Source organism: Mastigoproctus giganteus, chromosome 7 (assembly GCF_048544385.1).
Source record: "Mastigoproctus giganteus isolate SK-2022 chromosome 7, ASM4854438v1, whole genome shotgun sequence".
NCBI lineage: Eukaryota > Metazoa > Arthropoda > Arachnida > Uropygi > Thelyphonidae > Mastigoproctus > Mastigoproctus giganteus.
The window spans coordinates 108,752,238-108,770,429 of NC_143581.1; the positions used below are offsets into that span (position 1 = coordinate 108,752,238).

At 37.1% G+C, this 18,192-nt stretch overlaps 1 protein-coding gene across 3 annotated transcripts in view; it reads right to left on the bottom strand.

Annotated features, from left to right (window-relative positions):
- Window positions 1-1,252: 1,252 nt before the first annotated feature.
- The window catches only part of LOC150083141 (glutamate receptor ionotropic, NMDA 2B-like), a 223,924-nt gene continuing 206,984 nt past the window's right edge, over window positions 1,253-18,192 (bottom strand). For all 3 annotated transcript variants that reach the window (XM_090377835.1, XM_090377834.1, XM_090377836.1), the window contains 3 exons: window positions 16,020-16,255; window positions 12,873-13,051; window positions 1,253-1,931 (listed from right to left, as the gene is read on the bottom strand). In XM_090377835.1, the coding sequence (XP_090233961.1) occupies window positions 1,766-1,931; window positions 12,873-13,051; window positions 16,020-16,255 (581 nt within the window). In that variant the 3' untranslated portion in view covers window positions 1,253-1,765. The remainder of the gene's footprint in view (window positions 1,932-12,872; window positions 13,052-16,019; window positions 16,256-18,192) is intronic.

Genomic DNA, 18,192 nt, shown 5'->3' on the forward strand with positions numbered 1-18,192 from the left:
AAGCATTTTTTTTAAAAATGCTCGTAAAATTTTTACACCATGAATATTTAGAATTTATACTTTAATTATTACTATTATTTTGCTTTGCTAATTATTTATTGTTTAGTTATATTGGTTATGTGCTTGATTTCTAAGAATTATTTATATTTTATCATTTCGATTGATATATGTACATTCATGAAGTTTTTTTTGCGTCTTCATCAAATTAAATAAAATTTAGGGCCGAAATCTTTACGCTATAAAATGGATTTTCAGGCAAAGTCTCATTCTATATGTAGCAATGAACAAACCGGGCTGCTTTCTCTACTGTGTAGCTCCCCCTCTGTGAGTGCCGTTGCTCTCAATACTGCCCTACTCTAAATAAAAAGCACGGATGCAAGGGAGAAATTTATTGATATTTTAAAGTGAGTATCATTACGCAACGCAGATTTCCATATACGAATCCACCGAGGGTCGAAACCGTGGTGTGTGTGTATATACATACACACACTTTTTAAATAAAAAAAAAACTCAATATACTTCTTTGGAGCAGTTATACTTGCAGAATAGTAAAATACAAAAAGAAAACGATGCAAGCTTTTCAAGCATCAGGAAAAAAAGGCCTTTTCACACATTACCTGTCCATCTCCTTCAACAGTTTGTGTTGTTCATTGAATTTATTCAAACTATCCACTTCCACAACAGTTTGTTACAAAGAAACGACCACCCGTTGGCTGAAGGCAAACTTCTGCACATCTATTCTACAACCATCTTTCCTGAATTTCAATTTACGCCCCTCTAATAATGTTAGAGGGGCATAAATTGAAGTTTTTTCTTTTTCCTCGCGTAATACAAGAAAGTGTGTATTACGTGTGGAAGAAATACCATAAAAGTTATCATTGAAAATCGAATTAACAGTAATAAAGCCGCCATTTTGGGTATGTCAGGAAGCCACTGTAACATCAACCGTTTGCGAGAACAAAAATATTTATTTAATAATAAATAAATAAATGGCATTTACTATTGAACTCTCTTCGATGTGTGAAGGATTAAGGACGCACCTAAATTCTCTTGTTTTTCCCAATACCCCATAATTATTAATGAATAATGTGAAGTATAAAGGATATTTTATTTTATGATTTATAATACATTTTTAAAATTTCATCGACTATCAAGAAGTGAATATAAGCTGTAATGCCTGCCTATTTTTTAAATTAAAACTTTTCTTTCACAAGTTCTTAAAGGAGTAAAAGTAATTAACTTTCTCTACCATTTCTTGAAGTATCTACTGAAAACAATGTTGGATCATCCCAGTTAAAATAATAGATGGTAAATGGATTTTGTGGCAGCTCCGTTGTAACTAGAGGAGAAATGATTTATTTGTTCATATCATATCGTATTCAACACGGAGATGTTATAGATTACGTGCTTTATTGAAGAGGCAGCAAGCCAAGCACTCTTGTTCAATTTCTCAACCATCTTTTCTAAGGAGAGTGGCAAATGTTTTATTATTAGACAGCACGATTTCTTCAATATATATAAACACGATGCGCGTTTTATATATTACAAAGTTCTGGCTGATGTTCCTATGTACATGGTAACATAAGTTTCGAAAAATTATGGGCTTGAATTTATCTAGATGAAGAATCATTTCCGCAGAAGAGTCAGAGGAAGCCAAAGATGTCGTAGATTAATAAACGAGAAAGGTAATTTTTCTCGAGCACTCTTATCGTGATGTGGCATATCGTATGTTCGTTAATTGCAAGGCAAGAGATGCTTTGATTAGCTATAGTACAGTTTCTATCTCCGCTATTTCTGTCATATACGCTTTCGGATAGCATCCGAGACTGTAACGATGAAGGGATGAGGGTGGAATCATAGATTCCGCTTCGTTGGTACTGAAAATATTTCGTGTCATATCCCTTGGCTTGAAGAGGCTTCCCATCCAGGATCTGCAAATAGCAATAAAACTTAGTGAATACACTGAAATAATCTTACGTTTTATCAGCAAACACAGATTTAAAAAAGAAAAGATGCATCTTTAATGAAAGGAGATTGAGATCGGCTATGGTTAGAAAAATACACCATACCAGTTAATTTTACAATAAACAGAAAGAAATGAACGCGACTGGATTCTTGGAACTGCAAAAAATAAGCTTTATTTTCATTATCACCTCCCATGTAGGTTTAAGTGAATATAACCACTGTCCATCCCATACTCATTGGAAAATGCCTGATTTCATATCTCGTTAATGACATGAGTAAATCATTGCTTTTGTTTTTCCATAACGCGGCTGAGTTATTCGATTTCAGGCAAGGGTTGAATCCTGGAAAGTCTTCTGGTCCTGGAGAAAACAGGCAAATTGACCACAGAATACACGCAATTCTCAGACGACTCATACCCTTAGTTGCTTTGTCCCCCCCCCCCACACGGCCTAACGTGACCAGAACTTTCTTTCGACTTTTAAGACTATTTCATAATGCACTGAAATAGTACTTCAGAGAATCGCAAGTGGCTCGAGCAGTTTAATATTCCTATTTAGGTTGTTTTCATGGCTTTCACTGAAGCCTTGTGGCCACTTACTCCGTGATAGTGATGACATACAGTATATTCCTATTTTATTAGTGAACGGGTTAGTGCCATTACACAATGTTTTTTTTGTTTGTTCATAGCGAACTGCCGAAGTAGATAATTGGCATCGTTTCAACATTATCTCATTTTGAAAATCTTTCCAAGGAGTTGCCATGGTATTGCACTACATAGAATAAGTAACGTTTCACCAACGGAGAAGACCAATGTTACTTATTCTCCGCGATTACCGCCACCCATGGACACTAACCCGTTCACTAGTGAATCTTACGCGTAGTTTCATGCTTTGTGCAAAATAAATCCGTTTTTTTATGTAGGGCGGCACCTGAACATCAGTTTAACTTCGCCTCGGTACAGTGTGATGAATACAGAACTCTATAAAAGGACAGAAATGTTATGTTTGTGCAGCGTGGGCGTGTCTTGTTTAGTTGTTTCTGGTCACCACCATGGACATGTTGTCGTACGGTGGCCACTACCACCAGAAAGACAATCTTGAAACAGAGCTTTTTCTGTATGACAAAAGTCGCCCGTTTCCCAAGAACTTTATTATAATCCGCTGCGCAAAAGAACATGTCCTTCTTACCTCCATGATGTTGAATAAACATAGCGGAAGTGATGTCGAATCATACAGTGTGATTCAACATGGGAACAGTGTGCTCAATGTGGATAACTATACCTGGATATACCCTCCAGCACCGTGGAGTCTTTGCCGCGACGAATAATGGCTATGTTGAGAGCAAACGGTAGCGCAACCAGTTTCGATATGTTTCTAATTCCAAGCACTTCTCACAGTATGCTTAAATGGCATTTTTCACTTTCATTCCTACGAGGTGATAGAACGTATGTAAGAAGAGACATTTTTATACATATCAATAAAAATAAATATATAAAAATGTTTAGAAATAAATTGAGAAATTTATACCTCTAAAAAGTCACCTCTTTTACCTTTCGCACATTAATGTATATTAACATAAATTTTGATGGGATGAAACCACGAGTTTTTGTGAGAGGGATAAAATGCGATACATCCAGGGCTGATATTTAACAACTGGTACGGCAATATATACATAAAAAAGTGTGTAAGGAATGTAAATGCGAAAAATTTCCCTCTTTTTCCCTCAAAAATAAACTAAACATTATAAAACTGCTTACCAACTGATATAAGTAGTAACACACTGTAAATCATTCTAATAATTTCCAAATTATTTGTCGACTTTTATTAAAAATCGTTGATGCGCGATCTTTTGTTTAATGCGGCTGTCACTTATCTAAATAACGCCCCTGTCTAAGCGATGATTTGACATAGGGAACCGCATCAAACTCTTTTACCATTAAATTGATAGTCATTAGGTCACTTAGTCTCTAGCAGAGAATTCCTCTTAACATCAATGATATCGTTTACGATACTGAATCCTCTCAGTTTCTGCTGAACTAACAGCAATTGCGTTCAAAGTTTTTCTACCCTTTATAATGCAGCCTGACAATTCTATATATTCAATATCTCTTATTGACTGTCATATTTAAGTAGTTCATTTAATTTTCCCCACTTCAATCCAAGGAGCTCCGCAAACGTTATTTGGCTGTTTCAGCAGTAAATAAATTGAAAAAGCTTCGTTAAATTTTTAAAACAGTTTTATATTAAATATAACGAAATATAGTGAAAAATATATAACGAAAAAAAATTCGCTATTTTTCAATTTTGTTATGAAACAACAAATGAATTTTCATATACTTGATTAGACTATCTAATAGTTCTCTTATATCAAATTCCAAAAGAATTTGATACAGGTTTCCAAATAGTTGTGTGTTTTTTTTTTTTTTTTTTTTCATTTCAATATCCATATATTTTGCACTGGCAACCCAAAGGTCGCAGGTTCGAATCCCGCCTCGGGCTTGGATACTGCAAAAACCTTGGGAGGTGCACTATGGCCACAGAAGCCGATGCGCCAACAACTACCCAAAAAAAAGAAAAATGTTTTGCAACAAGCGGGACCATAAGTTGGGATTGCAATGATACGCCCATATCGGCATTATTATTTTTTTTGAAGGTATATTAAATATTTCATATCTGAAAATGGTAAATTATTTTTAATTATACAAATAAATAGCTTCAAAAAATATATATACTTAATATCTAATGGTATTTTCTATTTTTGTAAGTTTTTATCGCTTGTACAAAAATTGATTGCCATTCGGATGAAATATTTATTCAGTTAGAGATCATAATCTCAGCAAGGTGCAAGTGGGGTTTACATTATTCAGTAATTACAATAACGATTACAAGACTCAAGAGATAAATGATTAGTGTATAACAATAATAAATTAGGCGATTTATGGGAATAATAAAAATAAATGCGTAACGTAAAATAATCAAATTAAATCTATAAAAATGAACAGAAATTGATCAATGCGAGAAAGTCTGAGTTCCGTTTTAAATCCATCACAAAACGTGACCATTGGTACATCCCAGAAAGAAATATACAAGTGTTTAGCAGTTTAAACATTTGAAAGTACACCATTTACGTCACTAGCAATAATAAGCCATTCATATATTTTTTGTTGAAATAAACAAGTTTTTCATTCTAGAAATATAAATTTTGTTTTATTTTGTTCTGATTCTTGCACAGTATCAAAAGACTTTCCAGGCTGCAGCTCATTAATATCGTTTTTTCTTTGTTCCCCCTCAGGTTCAGAAGATATGTTTGTTTATGATATTCAGAAGGAATTGTAAACTTTGTTTTTTTTTCATTCTGGATGCTCTTTGTTAAAATATTTTATTATAAATATCAGCCCTTAACTATACCATACCAGGGTTACTTTAGTTGTGCTAACGTAGCCATGATATGGTATAGCATAAACATTTTGATGGTTCTGGGTTGGTTCCGTATTTCTTGAATTCAACGGATGAAAATTAAAACGAAACCAGTGTGACAATGAAGCAACAGTCTCCCTTGGTTTTTCATTTAAGTGGAATTTAATACTAGTGTGAAAAATTACTCCAGTGGGACCTTGATATGAAAATCGGAGCTAAAACTGTGAAAATTAAAAGAATAAACAATGGAAGTACCAGAAAAAAAAATTATGAAAAAGCTAATTACCTGCCGCCAGAAAAACGAAAGTTGGCCCATGTTAAAAAGGTTTGTCCATAATAAATACCAGAAAAAAGGGACAACCAAGAGTACATGTACCGTATGGAATTAAGTGAATCTTTATTGTACGAAACGATAAATATAACAATCTATTGCAGCGAGAGGCTACAGTTTTTACCTAAGATACACGCGTATTTATTAAAACACAGACAAGAAGCGAGAAAGGATAAAAGAATTGAACATTCTATAGAAGAAGTTAACTGCATTATCTACTGAAGATTTCTCCCTGCTATGTGCTATAGCAGGGAGGCTTAGTTTCAGAACGTAGCTGGGGATAATTTTTTCATAGTTCTGATGAGTGGGTTCCTAGCTTTCAATTATAATATGAAAAATTAGATCAAACCAGTAACTGGGAGTTACTGGAATAACAAGTGTACCGAAACTGTGATGGCAATCACAATTTCGGTACAATTGGCCAAAGGTTCTCAAAAGAATAGTTTAAGACAATCAGGAGGATCTGGGAGGATAGCACCATTGGTTTCAATTATCTTCGGAGCGATTGCTGTGATCAGATCCCAACAGCTAGCAAATTTCATGCGACTGGGGCTCAGCTGTAAACTTAAAAGGTTGTCACCAGGAGACAACGAGGGCGTCATTTAGCCTCCTGTGTCTTCGTAGAGGATGGACCTCCTGCATTTACTATTAGCAGCAAATACGAAAAGGCCGCAGTAGTGCTGAATTCTAGTTAGATGTTGTCGGGTTAGGAATTGTCCGAAAGCACCAATCTGTTTTTCGTGCCAAAAGCTCTGTTGTGGACCTCAGGAAAGGTGGAGGGATATGGCAGGTGCTGAGGTCCCGTATGTTAGGGTCACTCAGCATTTTTGCTGAGAATAATCTTTGTTCTTCAATTAAGGTTGAATTAGCCTGATATATTTCGTTGTCGGTAGGCTGTTTGGGCGTTGTATATGAGAGCAGCCACTATTCCGCAGCGTAGATCCTATTTAGGGTGGGGGGGGGGGGGTAGCTGCCGATATTCATATTTCCTGACCGTTTATTACAGCTGTATAAATGTTAGTATCCATGTAGTTTTGTACACTTTTGCAGCTGTTATATAAGGAGCGGTTTCTCGGAAAGCCACGTGAACTGGTAAGGAAAATTGGGAATAATTTGTTAATGGAACTGTAGTTTGGTGTCAAAGATTACTCAGAGCTCAATGAGATTATTGATATTCTTGATGGCACATCCTTCAATAAAAGCGGTTAATGACAGTAAGGCAGTGCCTAAAGGAGAACGTAATTTGGGACAATTTTGTTGGATTGATCTTTAGGCAGAACTTTGACAATTTTATCATAAAAATATAGCATACGCTTGGCAATTTCCAATGTCTTAGGCATGATTGAAGTACTCATCGCGTCTGCAGAAGAAACACCTTGCGTTCAAGATTTGTGCGCGAGTTGTGGCATACGATGTCCGTTTATTCTCCTGATCTAAATTTAGTTTTAGATAGTTATACTTAACTTTATAGAATGATTCGCCCACCAGTGAATTCCTCTTCCTCTGCTCAAGCCTGATGCGGTATCATCTTAGTGATATAAAGAATAAGTATTTCTAATTTTTAAATATTCATGCTAACTTTTGAATTCCTTCATTACATTGTATGCATAGCGCTGTAGCTTTCATGAACCAGGCAAACGCCCCGTTACCCTAAAGGCATAAGGTGACAATGCGTCAACCTTGACCAGGTCACAAAGCATCGCATTACCAAGATCCCTAGGGAAATATTCCCTCTCTTGAATCCTTTGTGTTAAGTATACCTGCTCAACCATTTAAGCTTTCTTGTGTTCTCACAGTCATCATTGTGGAACGCGAATATAAAAGCTGCAAGCTTAACAGTGCTAGAGGGGAAAAAACTACTAGGAATTAAAGACTCACTCCTAGAAGTGAGCATTGTTTATTGCTTCCAAGTGATTTTAAACCCGAAGTCAGGCATGTCACAAAAACAGAATAACTGGCAACAATCTGTCTGCCTAGAATGCCGCGACGGGAAGGAACCAAGCATTCGATGTCATTGTATGCAAATTTACCTTTTGTGCCCACTCAGTTAAAACAGACATGACATCTTTTCAAACAACGTCGGAGAAGGTTCGCATGTGACAAATGCCTTGCAGATGTCTCTGAAATACCTGAACTTCATTTCTCCCAGACTGAAACTAGCCCTAGCGACCAGACAATCCCTGATCCAAATCAGTAGTCTCAGTCAAATACTGGTTTGCCTGAACCTTCATTCATGACCGTCGCATGTGATAAAGCAGTGGGCAACGCAACATCACTGCCAATCACGTTATATGCAGCACTAATTACCCGAATTTTCCATCAGATCATAATAATGATCAAAATTCTCCACCTCAAGCCAGTCACTAGTTATAACAGATACTTTCCAAGTCGAAGGTAATTCTCCAAGAATTAATGCCGAAATTAGTGTCGATACCTCCTCTTCAGCCAGACAGTGCAGATTTCGTGATCCACCTAATTTACCAATTAAGGTCTCAAATTGAGAATCTCAAGGATGAGGTTACTCACTGAGGAACCACACCCAAATCCAATCAAAGACAATCACTAGGGAGTTCTGCAGACACTCCGACTGAGCATGTTAGCACGGACCGATCATGCATTCATGCTATTGAAGAAGTATCCCAGCGAGAGAACCGACCAGGAAATACGACTCCCTACAGGCTCAAGAACAAAACAATAATTTAACTAACGTCCATCATGTTCTGCCCATTTCATATGCTGGCGTGCTTACCAACAGCCCTTGTAGTCATACCTACGTCCCATCTGGAGATATACAAAATTCCTTCATTCCAGTAGCCAACCCCGCCCCATATTCCTCAGGAAGCCGCCGAGCTACCAATATTGATCGCCTTTCCCATCATGCTGTTATCACTAACCAGACCTCTTTATCCCGCCAAGTAAGTCTCCAAATCTCGTCTGACACTGGCAGAGAAATATATCTCCGTCGTTCCCACCAGAGCCAAGACTTTCGCCTCTAGATTTGGACCTAGAACCTCTCCTGAATCTATTAGGAGAATGTTTATTAAGGAGCGTAACCTCTCAGTTCAGGTTAAACGGCTTAAAAGTCGGCAAATATCCTATGCCTCCTTCCTTATGTGTTCACCCGCTGTCCGATATATATTCCCCAAGGAATATATATCGGGCCATTTTTCTGAGGGAAAACAGACCCCATCAACAATCTCAACTAATCCACCCTCCTCGATAGCAATCAAGGAGACAAGTATAAATGCTCCACGCTCCAGCTATTGTCTCAATCAAACTGATTCCATCAGTCTGCGATCACCAGTAATAAACAGTTCGGGAATTGCTCATCCCAACATGGGTTACGAATCGACGAACTCGAAAGCCTGCCTTCGATAAAAACGAGGTATGTGCCTTAAAAAAAAGATCCCCCGGAATTATGCAGACAGTCTTGTACCAGAATGTTAGAAGCCTTCGCAATAAGCTGGATACCGTTGACAAATTCTCCTCGCCAATGATATCGATATCCTCTGTGTCACCGAGACCTAGCTCGATAAAGACCAAGAATATTTTATATCCTGTGTTCCAGCTGGATATAAATCTGCTTTCACTTCTAGATTTGGGCAAAGAAGAGGTGGTGTTGCAATTACTCTCAAGGAGAGTAACAGCAAGACCATAGGGTCCTCATAGATGTAGTTTTTTATATATATATATATCCCCAAGCATCCAGGAAATATCTAACTGGATCGTCAACCAGCTTCATCCTTCAGCCTTGCACTTAGTCTGTGGAGATTTTAACCTTCTTCCTCAGCTAGCTAACCTTCAGCAAATGCTCCTATCAAACTTATCTTGAACAGGGTTACAAATGATCAACGATCTCCCGACCAGAGGTAACAACCAATTAGATCTCATCCTTGCACACCTGATTACCTGCCAGAGACTTATTTCAATTCGGACCACAAGCCAATTGGTGTTCTTTTACACATACCTGCTCCAAACTTCAATGTTGTGAATTCGACTGATACCAAAGTAATAAGTCCCAGGTTTTTGAGTATTTCTAAATATGTTGAGGCTGACTCTGTCATCCCAGGGACAGTCTTAGAAAATTGATCTAGAAATTGTAGTGAATTTGCTTACCAGCTGGCTTAAGACTATTGCGACATTTGCAGCATCAAAAAATTTCCATCATGCCTCTGTCCAGAGCATGGTGGACTCCCCATCTTAACATGAGCTTCAAGTTAAAGCAGCATCTCCTCACAATGAAGCAGTCGCACAGTATCCAAGACAGGATAGCCTACTCCAGAGCTCGCACAACATCTTAATAAGCAGAAATCAAAAGCAATTAAGCATTACACGGAGAGAGCCCTTCGTAGCGGAAAATGCTCCTACTCTGAGCCGCCTTCTAATTTCCCCCTAAATCTTGAACCTGACCAGTGGCTTGACTTCATATCTAGATTTTCCTCGAACACGGAACAATGTCCTGATCTTCATACTCCAACTAGAATCCCGCCTGACACTCTGTCTGCAGCATCAATCTCCAGGGAACAGCTTATTGCCGCCATTAATTCTACATCAACTTCTGCTATGTCAGGTGTGGACGGAATCCCCCAATTCATTATTAAATGTCTTAGCCCATATTTTGGATCCCCTTCTAACTATTTTTAATGCTGTTTTGTCAACCCATTTCTTTCTCCAGCAGTGGAATGTCTGCCTTGTGAAGCCTATCCGCAAAATTCAATCTCCAATGCCTCAAGTCTTCTAAAGCTCCTTGAGAAGGCACTTCTTCCCGTTCTAACTAGACAACTTCTTCCACATCAGCCTCCTCAAATCCATTACTCCCTTCTGCAGCAGAGATCCACTGTGACTAACCTCTTAGCCACCACCAGCTCTATCCTCTCTGCGTTTGAATCCCAAGCAGAGCTTGCAGTCACCTCTGTAGACCTTGAAGCAGCTTTCGACTCTATAAACGTTCCTGCAATGCTGAAGCTACTTTCAGACCACTACCAGATCAAGGGAGACACCCTATAGTTCCTCACGTCACTCCTTCAAAACAGAATAATCCAGCTTACTGTCCATGAGCACATATACGAGCGAAGTATCTCTTCAGGCATGCCACAGGGTGGTGCCTGAAGAGATGGTAGTGCCATCTGGGCTCTTGTTCACTGCACTTATCTCTCCACTTGTTGAGTTCAGGTATGATATCTTATGTTATGCAGATGATATAAAGCTCCTCACAATGATCTTCTCATGATAACAGGATCAATTAATATTACACTGACGGAAATTGAAAACTACCTCAACCAGTTCGGATTAAAAATAAACCCGATAAATCTGAATTTATGATTTTCTCTTTAAAGAAAACGTATTATTATATTCAGCCCATTCTGTGTAATTCTCCAATTCCCATTGTCAATAAGCATACTGATCTCGGGATTGTTTGATCCTAAGCTCTGCTTCAGTTATCACATAGACAAGCTCCTCACCCTGGCAGCTCGACTCCGATGGATTGCCAAACAGCATCTACATTATATCAATGAAGTCACAACTACTAGAAAATATATAAAAACCAGTAACATGTAGGTTAGTGCAAATCATCATTTTAACATAGCTATCTACCAAAGTAGTTTAATTAATTAAATTGGCATCGTTTTGGTTATCTCGTATTGTGAATGCCTTCACAACGAGTTGCCATGGTATTGTACTACCTTGAATAAATAACACTTCACTAGTGGAGAAGACTACTGTTGTTTATTCTCAGCGGATACCACCACCCAGACGGCACCGTTTCAAAGCTTGTTGGCTGCTCTTCGGTGGGTGGGCAGGTACCCTGGTGTTGCAATAGTGACAACCCAGTTGTGAAGTATTAAATAAATTTAATTAATTAATTTAACTACTTTGGTAGATAGCTAAGTTAAAATGATGCATTTGCACTAACCTACATGTTAGTCCTTCTACCTCGTAGCATGAGGTCTTTGCCCTTAAATATTTTATAAAAACCACTGTATACTCTCCGCTTTTATATGCTACAGAGGTATGAGCATCAGCTGCCACTATCAGGCCACTTTTCTGCTAAGTTTTGGCTCTTAAAATGGGCTATAAACAAACAAACTTCCTCCACAGCTAAGGACAACTGAAATGGCCAGCTTTATTCACATTCAGAGGCTCCCCACGCTGATTAGGGTGAAACGTCTTACCACGACTATCAAAATGATGGTTGGCGAGATTTCGGCATCATCATTCTGGGACCTGTGCTCATGGAGTCCCTCAGAGCGACTCCAACTCTATTCCCACATCTCAGCCTTCTCCACCTATCCGATAGGTTCCTGCCTTTTCAGCTACTTTCATGTGCCCAATCCTTGGATGCTGACCTTAATAATTTCGTTTCTGATAGGGAATACAGACGTCGCATCCTTGAATTGTATTTCCCTGATCCTTCTCGAAGCTCGTCTTAATGCTGCAAGCCATCAATACCACCTAATGTGAAGACAGCATACTAACTTTTCAGTATGACAGTTAGTAATGATGGAACTGAACTACTCTGTTCAATGCAAAGAACGTTGCCTGTTTATACTACTATATGTATATAAAATTATTTGTTTCCGCCAATGTCTTCTTTATATGTTGTACTGTGAATAACTGTATTATACTTCGGGTTTTGAGTTGTACTTCCACATATGCATTTCCTATGTTTTTTGTATATCAATGCTCTCTATTTATATTGTATTATTACTGTTAACCCCTGGCCTGGTGGCCGTGAAGGGCAACATTGCAATCTATCGGATTGTATTATTATTGCAATAAAGATTTCTTAAACAATATGCCTTATAGTCTTCCTATAAAACTGTACGCATTCCTAACCTGAATTTGTACACAACTTGTAAATAAGTAAAGATATTATCATGGTAATAGTTATAAGAAGTCTGCAAATAACTATAAATGCAATCATGATCTATGTTATCAAACTTCTGTTAATTCAAACTTGAAGTCATTTGTGAATCTCACAGATGGATGCATTGTAATTTGTATAATGTCCTCCTTGGCTTCAGGCTGTGTAGGGGAAAACGTTGTTTAAATAAACAATAATAAATATATTGTAAAATGTTTAATTGTACGCCTATAATTACATAAAAACCGTTGAAGTATTAAAATTTCAATTTTATAAAATGTTATGATTATCTTACCGTTCTCCCTGTGACCCACGTAACTTCAACTCTAATTGTTGAATCGTAAGCTTCGCCATATCTAATTCATGGCGTGTTTTCCATAATTGGGTATCGCATACAGGATCTTTACACCGGTGCTTTATCAAATCTTGTGCTTGGTACACCGCCCCTCGAAAGCTCAAGGATTTACCCATACTCTGAAAGATTAACATAAATTATCAAGGCTGGTTGCTATTCTTTCTAAACAAGTGGTTAATTACTTTTGATAAATCAACTTTCAAAAAAAAAACATAGTAAAACTGCAAGTGCGATCAGTTATTATTGCACTGATGTAGATGACTACATCATAAGCTTAAGATAAATTGTGGGTTTCAATATATTGAGCAAGAGCATCAGTGAGAGTTCACTAATAACATGGATTAGTTCTCTTTTTGGTTTCTGAAGGAAGTCTTGAAATATGGTTGAGCTCAGTCAGATTGACTTCTATGGGAATTAGCAATATCTAGCTTAAAAAGATGTATTTTCAATCGTAATAGGGATTTAATTTTATAAAATTGGTATGGTCTTTTGAGTATGATATTGTCTTGCGAATCCACGCTTTTCCTCCTTGCGTGGTCATAGATTTCTATATAGAGCTGCTGTTTCCACTGTGCATTGCTCCAGCTAGAGATTTTGGAGCCTGTATTATAACAATAAATCAAACCGTGGATTAATAAATGAAGGTAGAGCTGTTGATCGCACTAAGTCAACTCCTCTCTGTAAAATGGATTAGGCATAGCAACGCTATTGCGCTTTAGATTGAGGAGTGAAATGCTAATAACAGTTTTGGGATATTACATTTTACTGGAAGTAGAAAGACAAGTGGCAACGTTCGAAACGAATGCTATATTTGAGTGTCAAATATGATTTTATTTTAGACGTACAGATGAAGCGAATTAAACAATGAGGCGAATTAACTTCTATGCAGAAATAGAAAATAAGAATTAATATGGATGTTCAATAATATGAAACTTTTTTTTTTTTTTTTTTTTTTTTTATAGCTTTGAAAAACATGACACGAATAATAACGTAAAGATTTAAAGACTAAATATCCTTGGAATTTTTGTGAACATAAATATCAGTCCTGTGAACATTAATCTTTACAGCGTTTTAAATTCTACAATGCTTTTTAATTCAAATATATATATTTATTTAATGTTTTCTTAATGTATGTTAAAATGAAGATCTAGGTACAACGAAGTTGAGTCTTAGTTTGTATTGAAGAAGAAGAAAATATCCATTTCGGCAAAAAAAAAAAAAAAAAACGAAGCATATATTACTAATGTACAAAATGACTAGTTGGAATTTTTCTTTAGCCTCTAAGCTATCTGCCAGGAGATGAATGGGGATAATTATCATAATCAATCATATTTCAAACTGAAACCTCTAAACACGTGGTAATCTAAGGCGAACTGGATTACCACTGTGTGCACTGGAAGGCAACGTGTTTTAAGTCACCGGAAGAAGCCAGATCTGTTCCTAAGATCGATTCTTGTAATTTTATAGTAGGAGATTTAGCATTTCAACTGTAGTGAAGATGAAGAAAAAAATTGATATTACTCCTAGGAAGGCCACTGAAACTGACGGATGCTGAAATTGTTGGCCAGCAAAAGAAAATAGAGGAACTGGGAGAAGGTCGCAGGAAGGTGAGGAAAATGTGAAAGAAAGCACATACTCCACATGCACACTATAACCTTCGCCTTATTAATACGCAAGACGATTTCTTTGTTCAGAAAGTCCTGCCAAACAGTGGAAAGATAAAACTGGTTGAACTGTAATGGGCGGGTTGAAGGAAATGGGTCTGAAAGCATATCGACTAATTAAGAAGTCAATACTCACTAAACAACAGAAGTAAGCGTTATTTCGGCTAAACAATCTGATCGGAAAGAGCTGTTTGTTAAAACAAAGATTCGTTCTGCAGCATATCAAGATGTATAACGCCTATTATTGTGTTTTGGAAGAAGAGTAGCCAGTTATGTCCTTCCATCCGCCGCACCATATCCATGCACATTTAGTACCTGATGAATTTGTAGTTTAAAAGATTCCGCTGATTTTTCTCAGCAAGATGAGGGATGGACACTAGTTTTTGGCAAGTTTCTATAGAGACTTGTTATGGGGTGAGTGCAAATCTTGCAAGTACTCTTGTCATTGTTTCAGAATCTTTCCAAGAAGGCTCACTACATTCTTTATTCAGCACTAATCCGGATTCCTTGAGTTCCTTTAGCAATTTCTGAAGAAACTAAAGTTGTACACAAACTGGAATGGAAAACGTTCTGGGTGATGACAATTGAGCGTATTCGGAACTTCTCGCTAACCACTGCCTCCACAGAACAGAATTACTCACATGCTCATCTTTATTCTATTCCATCAATTATGATGGCACAGAAACAACAAAAAGAAAAATCGCCGTCAAATTGTATGATCCCTGGTCGCAGACTGATTGCTAAAATAAAATTTTATTAACGAGCGTTAGGTTTCTAAAATTTTCTATTTTCGCTCCTGGAGGAAAATGATTCCTAACTTCAGCCTGACAAGAATTTGCACCAGTCACTTTACACACAAGGTGAGAGAGTAGCAATGTTGTCCATAGTGCACAAGTTACTGACTGAACTGACAATCGAAAATGAAGGGTAGCTTTGCACATGAAGTAAACAATTTTGTTCACCACTTGAGATGAATTCCTACCGATGATACATTACGAACGTTGCTTACTATATAATACGACAACATGTATTGGGACATTTCACTCCTGAAAAGCTATGGTTAATAGCAGAGGTCACATAACAGACAGATTAAACAGAACAGAACGAGGAAAGGACCCAAATCCCTTCACCAAAGATGTGATAGAAGGTTATCACGTTGGGCGGGAGAAGTCCAATTACCGGATATCAGAAAGTAGGACACCCACAGTAAACAGGTTGCAAATATCGTGCATTAATGGAAAACTGAAAGTAAAGCGACACAGTTCATTCGAACTATGACTGCATGATAATTCACTTTTAAACAGTGTACAAGCGCACAGAACTGGCATATTTTTAGCAATCCATATATTGCAATAAAGTACATTCGCTTTTAAGTAACTTAAACGTATCTTTATTTGAATTCAAAGAAATAAAGCCTTCTTACCAGACTAATCAGCGTGAAACACCCATCCGTATCCTTCTTAGCTAGATGTTTCCTGATGTAACGAAAATACACGTGCTCTAGCACCAGCAGGAGTATGGTAAGTAGAAATCCGCATCCCAGCAGAAGGAACGCACTCATAAACTGTCTTATATCCAAAGGTTTACTAGCTTTTCGTTTGCTGCTTTTTGGTTTGCAAGCACCTTGCAGCCAGAATCTTTGGAGACGTTCTAAGTCACCTGAAAATCAAAACTGTTTTACTGTCTGTGGAAGTAAATCGAAGGAACTGAAAACTTTGAACGAATAAAGTGACATTTTTAAATTAAGTCCCGTATTAATTTTTTATAAAATTATTTTTCATTACTATATGTACGTTGCCACTAATGGTTTTCCTCTTCTGTTTCGAAGAAGAAACACTTGTTGGAAAATGAATTCTGCTTTACAATAGGAAAAATAAAATTCAATACTGCGACCCTTAAGGCTATCACCAAATTAAGTTTTCAGATTATTACAAGTTTAGCTTAATCGCAGATGCCAACAAAAAATGCAAAGCGTATTGCAATTTGTACGCAGTGTTCGTTCGATAAATCAAGCTAAATGAACTCAAGAGTATGCGTTCTCTGATCAATTCAATAGCAGAATAATTTGTGACATCAATTTTGGAAGTCATTCTTTATTCACTTATTCTGAAATAAAATTTAAAAGCTAATGCAAACTAAAGTTTGTATCATAGTTGCTGAAACTTAGTTTCCATTACTTGGATAACTTCGAAATTACATTGGTATGCGACTACCACAAGCCAGATTGTACTATCAGTATCTTAAGGGAAGTTCTGCCTTCCTTTAATACGAAGCCTCCACCGCTGATCAGAAGGTGAGCACTTTTCCAGGTTAACAGAAATCAGCTCATTCAGTAATTGAGGTTAAGAGCAGCATGGCATCGCCAATAGGAGAGTTTCGCTGATTTTTTTTATAGTGCAATAACCGAGGCGGCAAAGTTGCTTTTATCATAGCTCAAGTGGTACGAGAAAGTCGTCCACGGATTGCTCTTTCTCGTTTCACTAAGTGCAAACTATGGTTTCCCCCCCATAGTCTGGAAATAAGGTTAAGGAATTTTATCCGGCCAATTTTCATTCCCTTTAGTACCATACGCATCATTAGGCTCGAAACTATTTTAAGTGACGTACATTTGCTGCACATTATCTTACATGCACCAAACAGTTCAAAATCAGCATTAGATTTTATATGCACAGTGATATTCTTTTATCTACTAAGAAAAACTTTCATACACACATGCAAACGCAAAAGTAATCAATGAAACTTGTGAAAATAATTACGAAAGTAATTATGGCGTGAAATTGCTTAATCTCTAGTATACGAAAGAGATGTTCAAGCTAAAGTTGATGATTTAAAAATGAAGACAACACCGAGAAATATCCAATTTAATATTAGCAATAATTAATTGGATTTATTAACACCGAACTTGGAAAGAGCAGTGAGAGAACTGATTTATTTGTTGATAAGTTTTGGTTCTTTTACTTATTGAAAAGAATTCTTTAAAACAATGTATTGTTTTAAAGAATTACATAAAACACAATTTAAATACAGTATTTTAAACTGTGTTTAATTTTTTTCATTTAATTATGGTATTAAAAACAGTCAGAAGTAAAAAGAATCCTATATTTCACCTAGAAGTTTGTATATACTGTGTTAATATGAAAAACATCAACAGTGGAAAAAAAACACCACCGTTAGAACACCAAAAAATAAGCGAATTTTATGCAAATAGGGTAAACAATGAAGTTGCAGAAAATCAGCACGCGATGCGACGATGATCTCATCGAATTTAAGAGGGACGGGTGGTGGTATGCCATAGGGCTGGCTCTAATGCAGATTTCGGAGATTCTGAACTCTCCGAAGACCTCCATTTGGATTATCGTACGGAAGTAGTCTGTTGGCCATGGAACATAGACTAGGAAGATAGATTAATATGACAATAAGACACCACCCGAACAGTTGGAGTTGTCCGAAAATGGTGTAAAAAGTTAGGGTACGTACTTAGAGAAGGGCAGCATCGAGAGGAGTGGAGTTTCAGACAAGCTTTGTCTGTGAAGCTAAACACAAATTTTGCATCACGAAAGTTAGTATAGCGATGGATACAGTAATGTTATAATCGA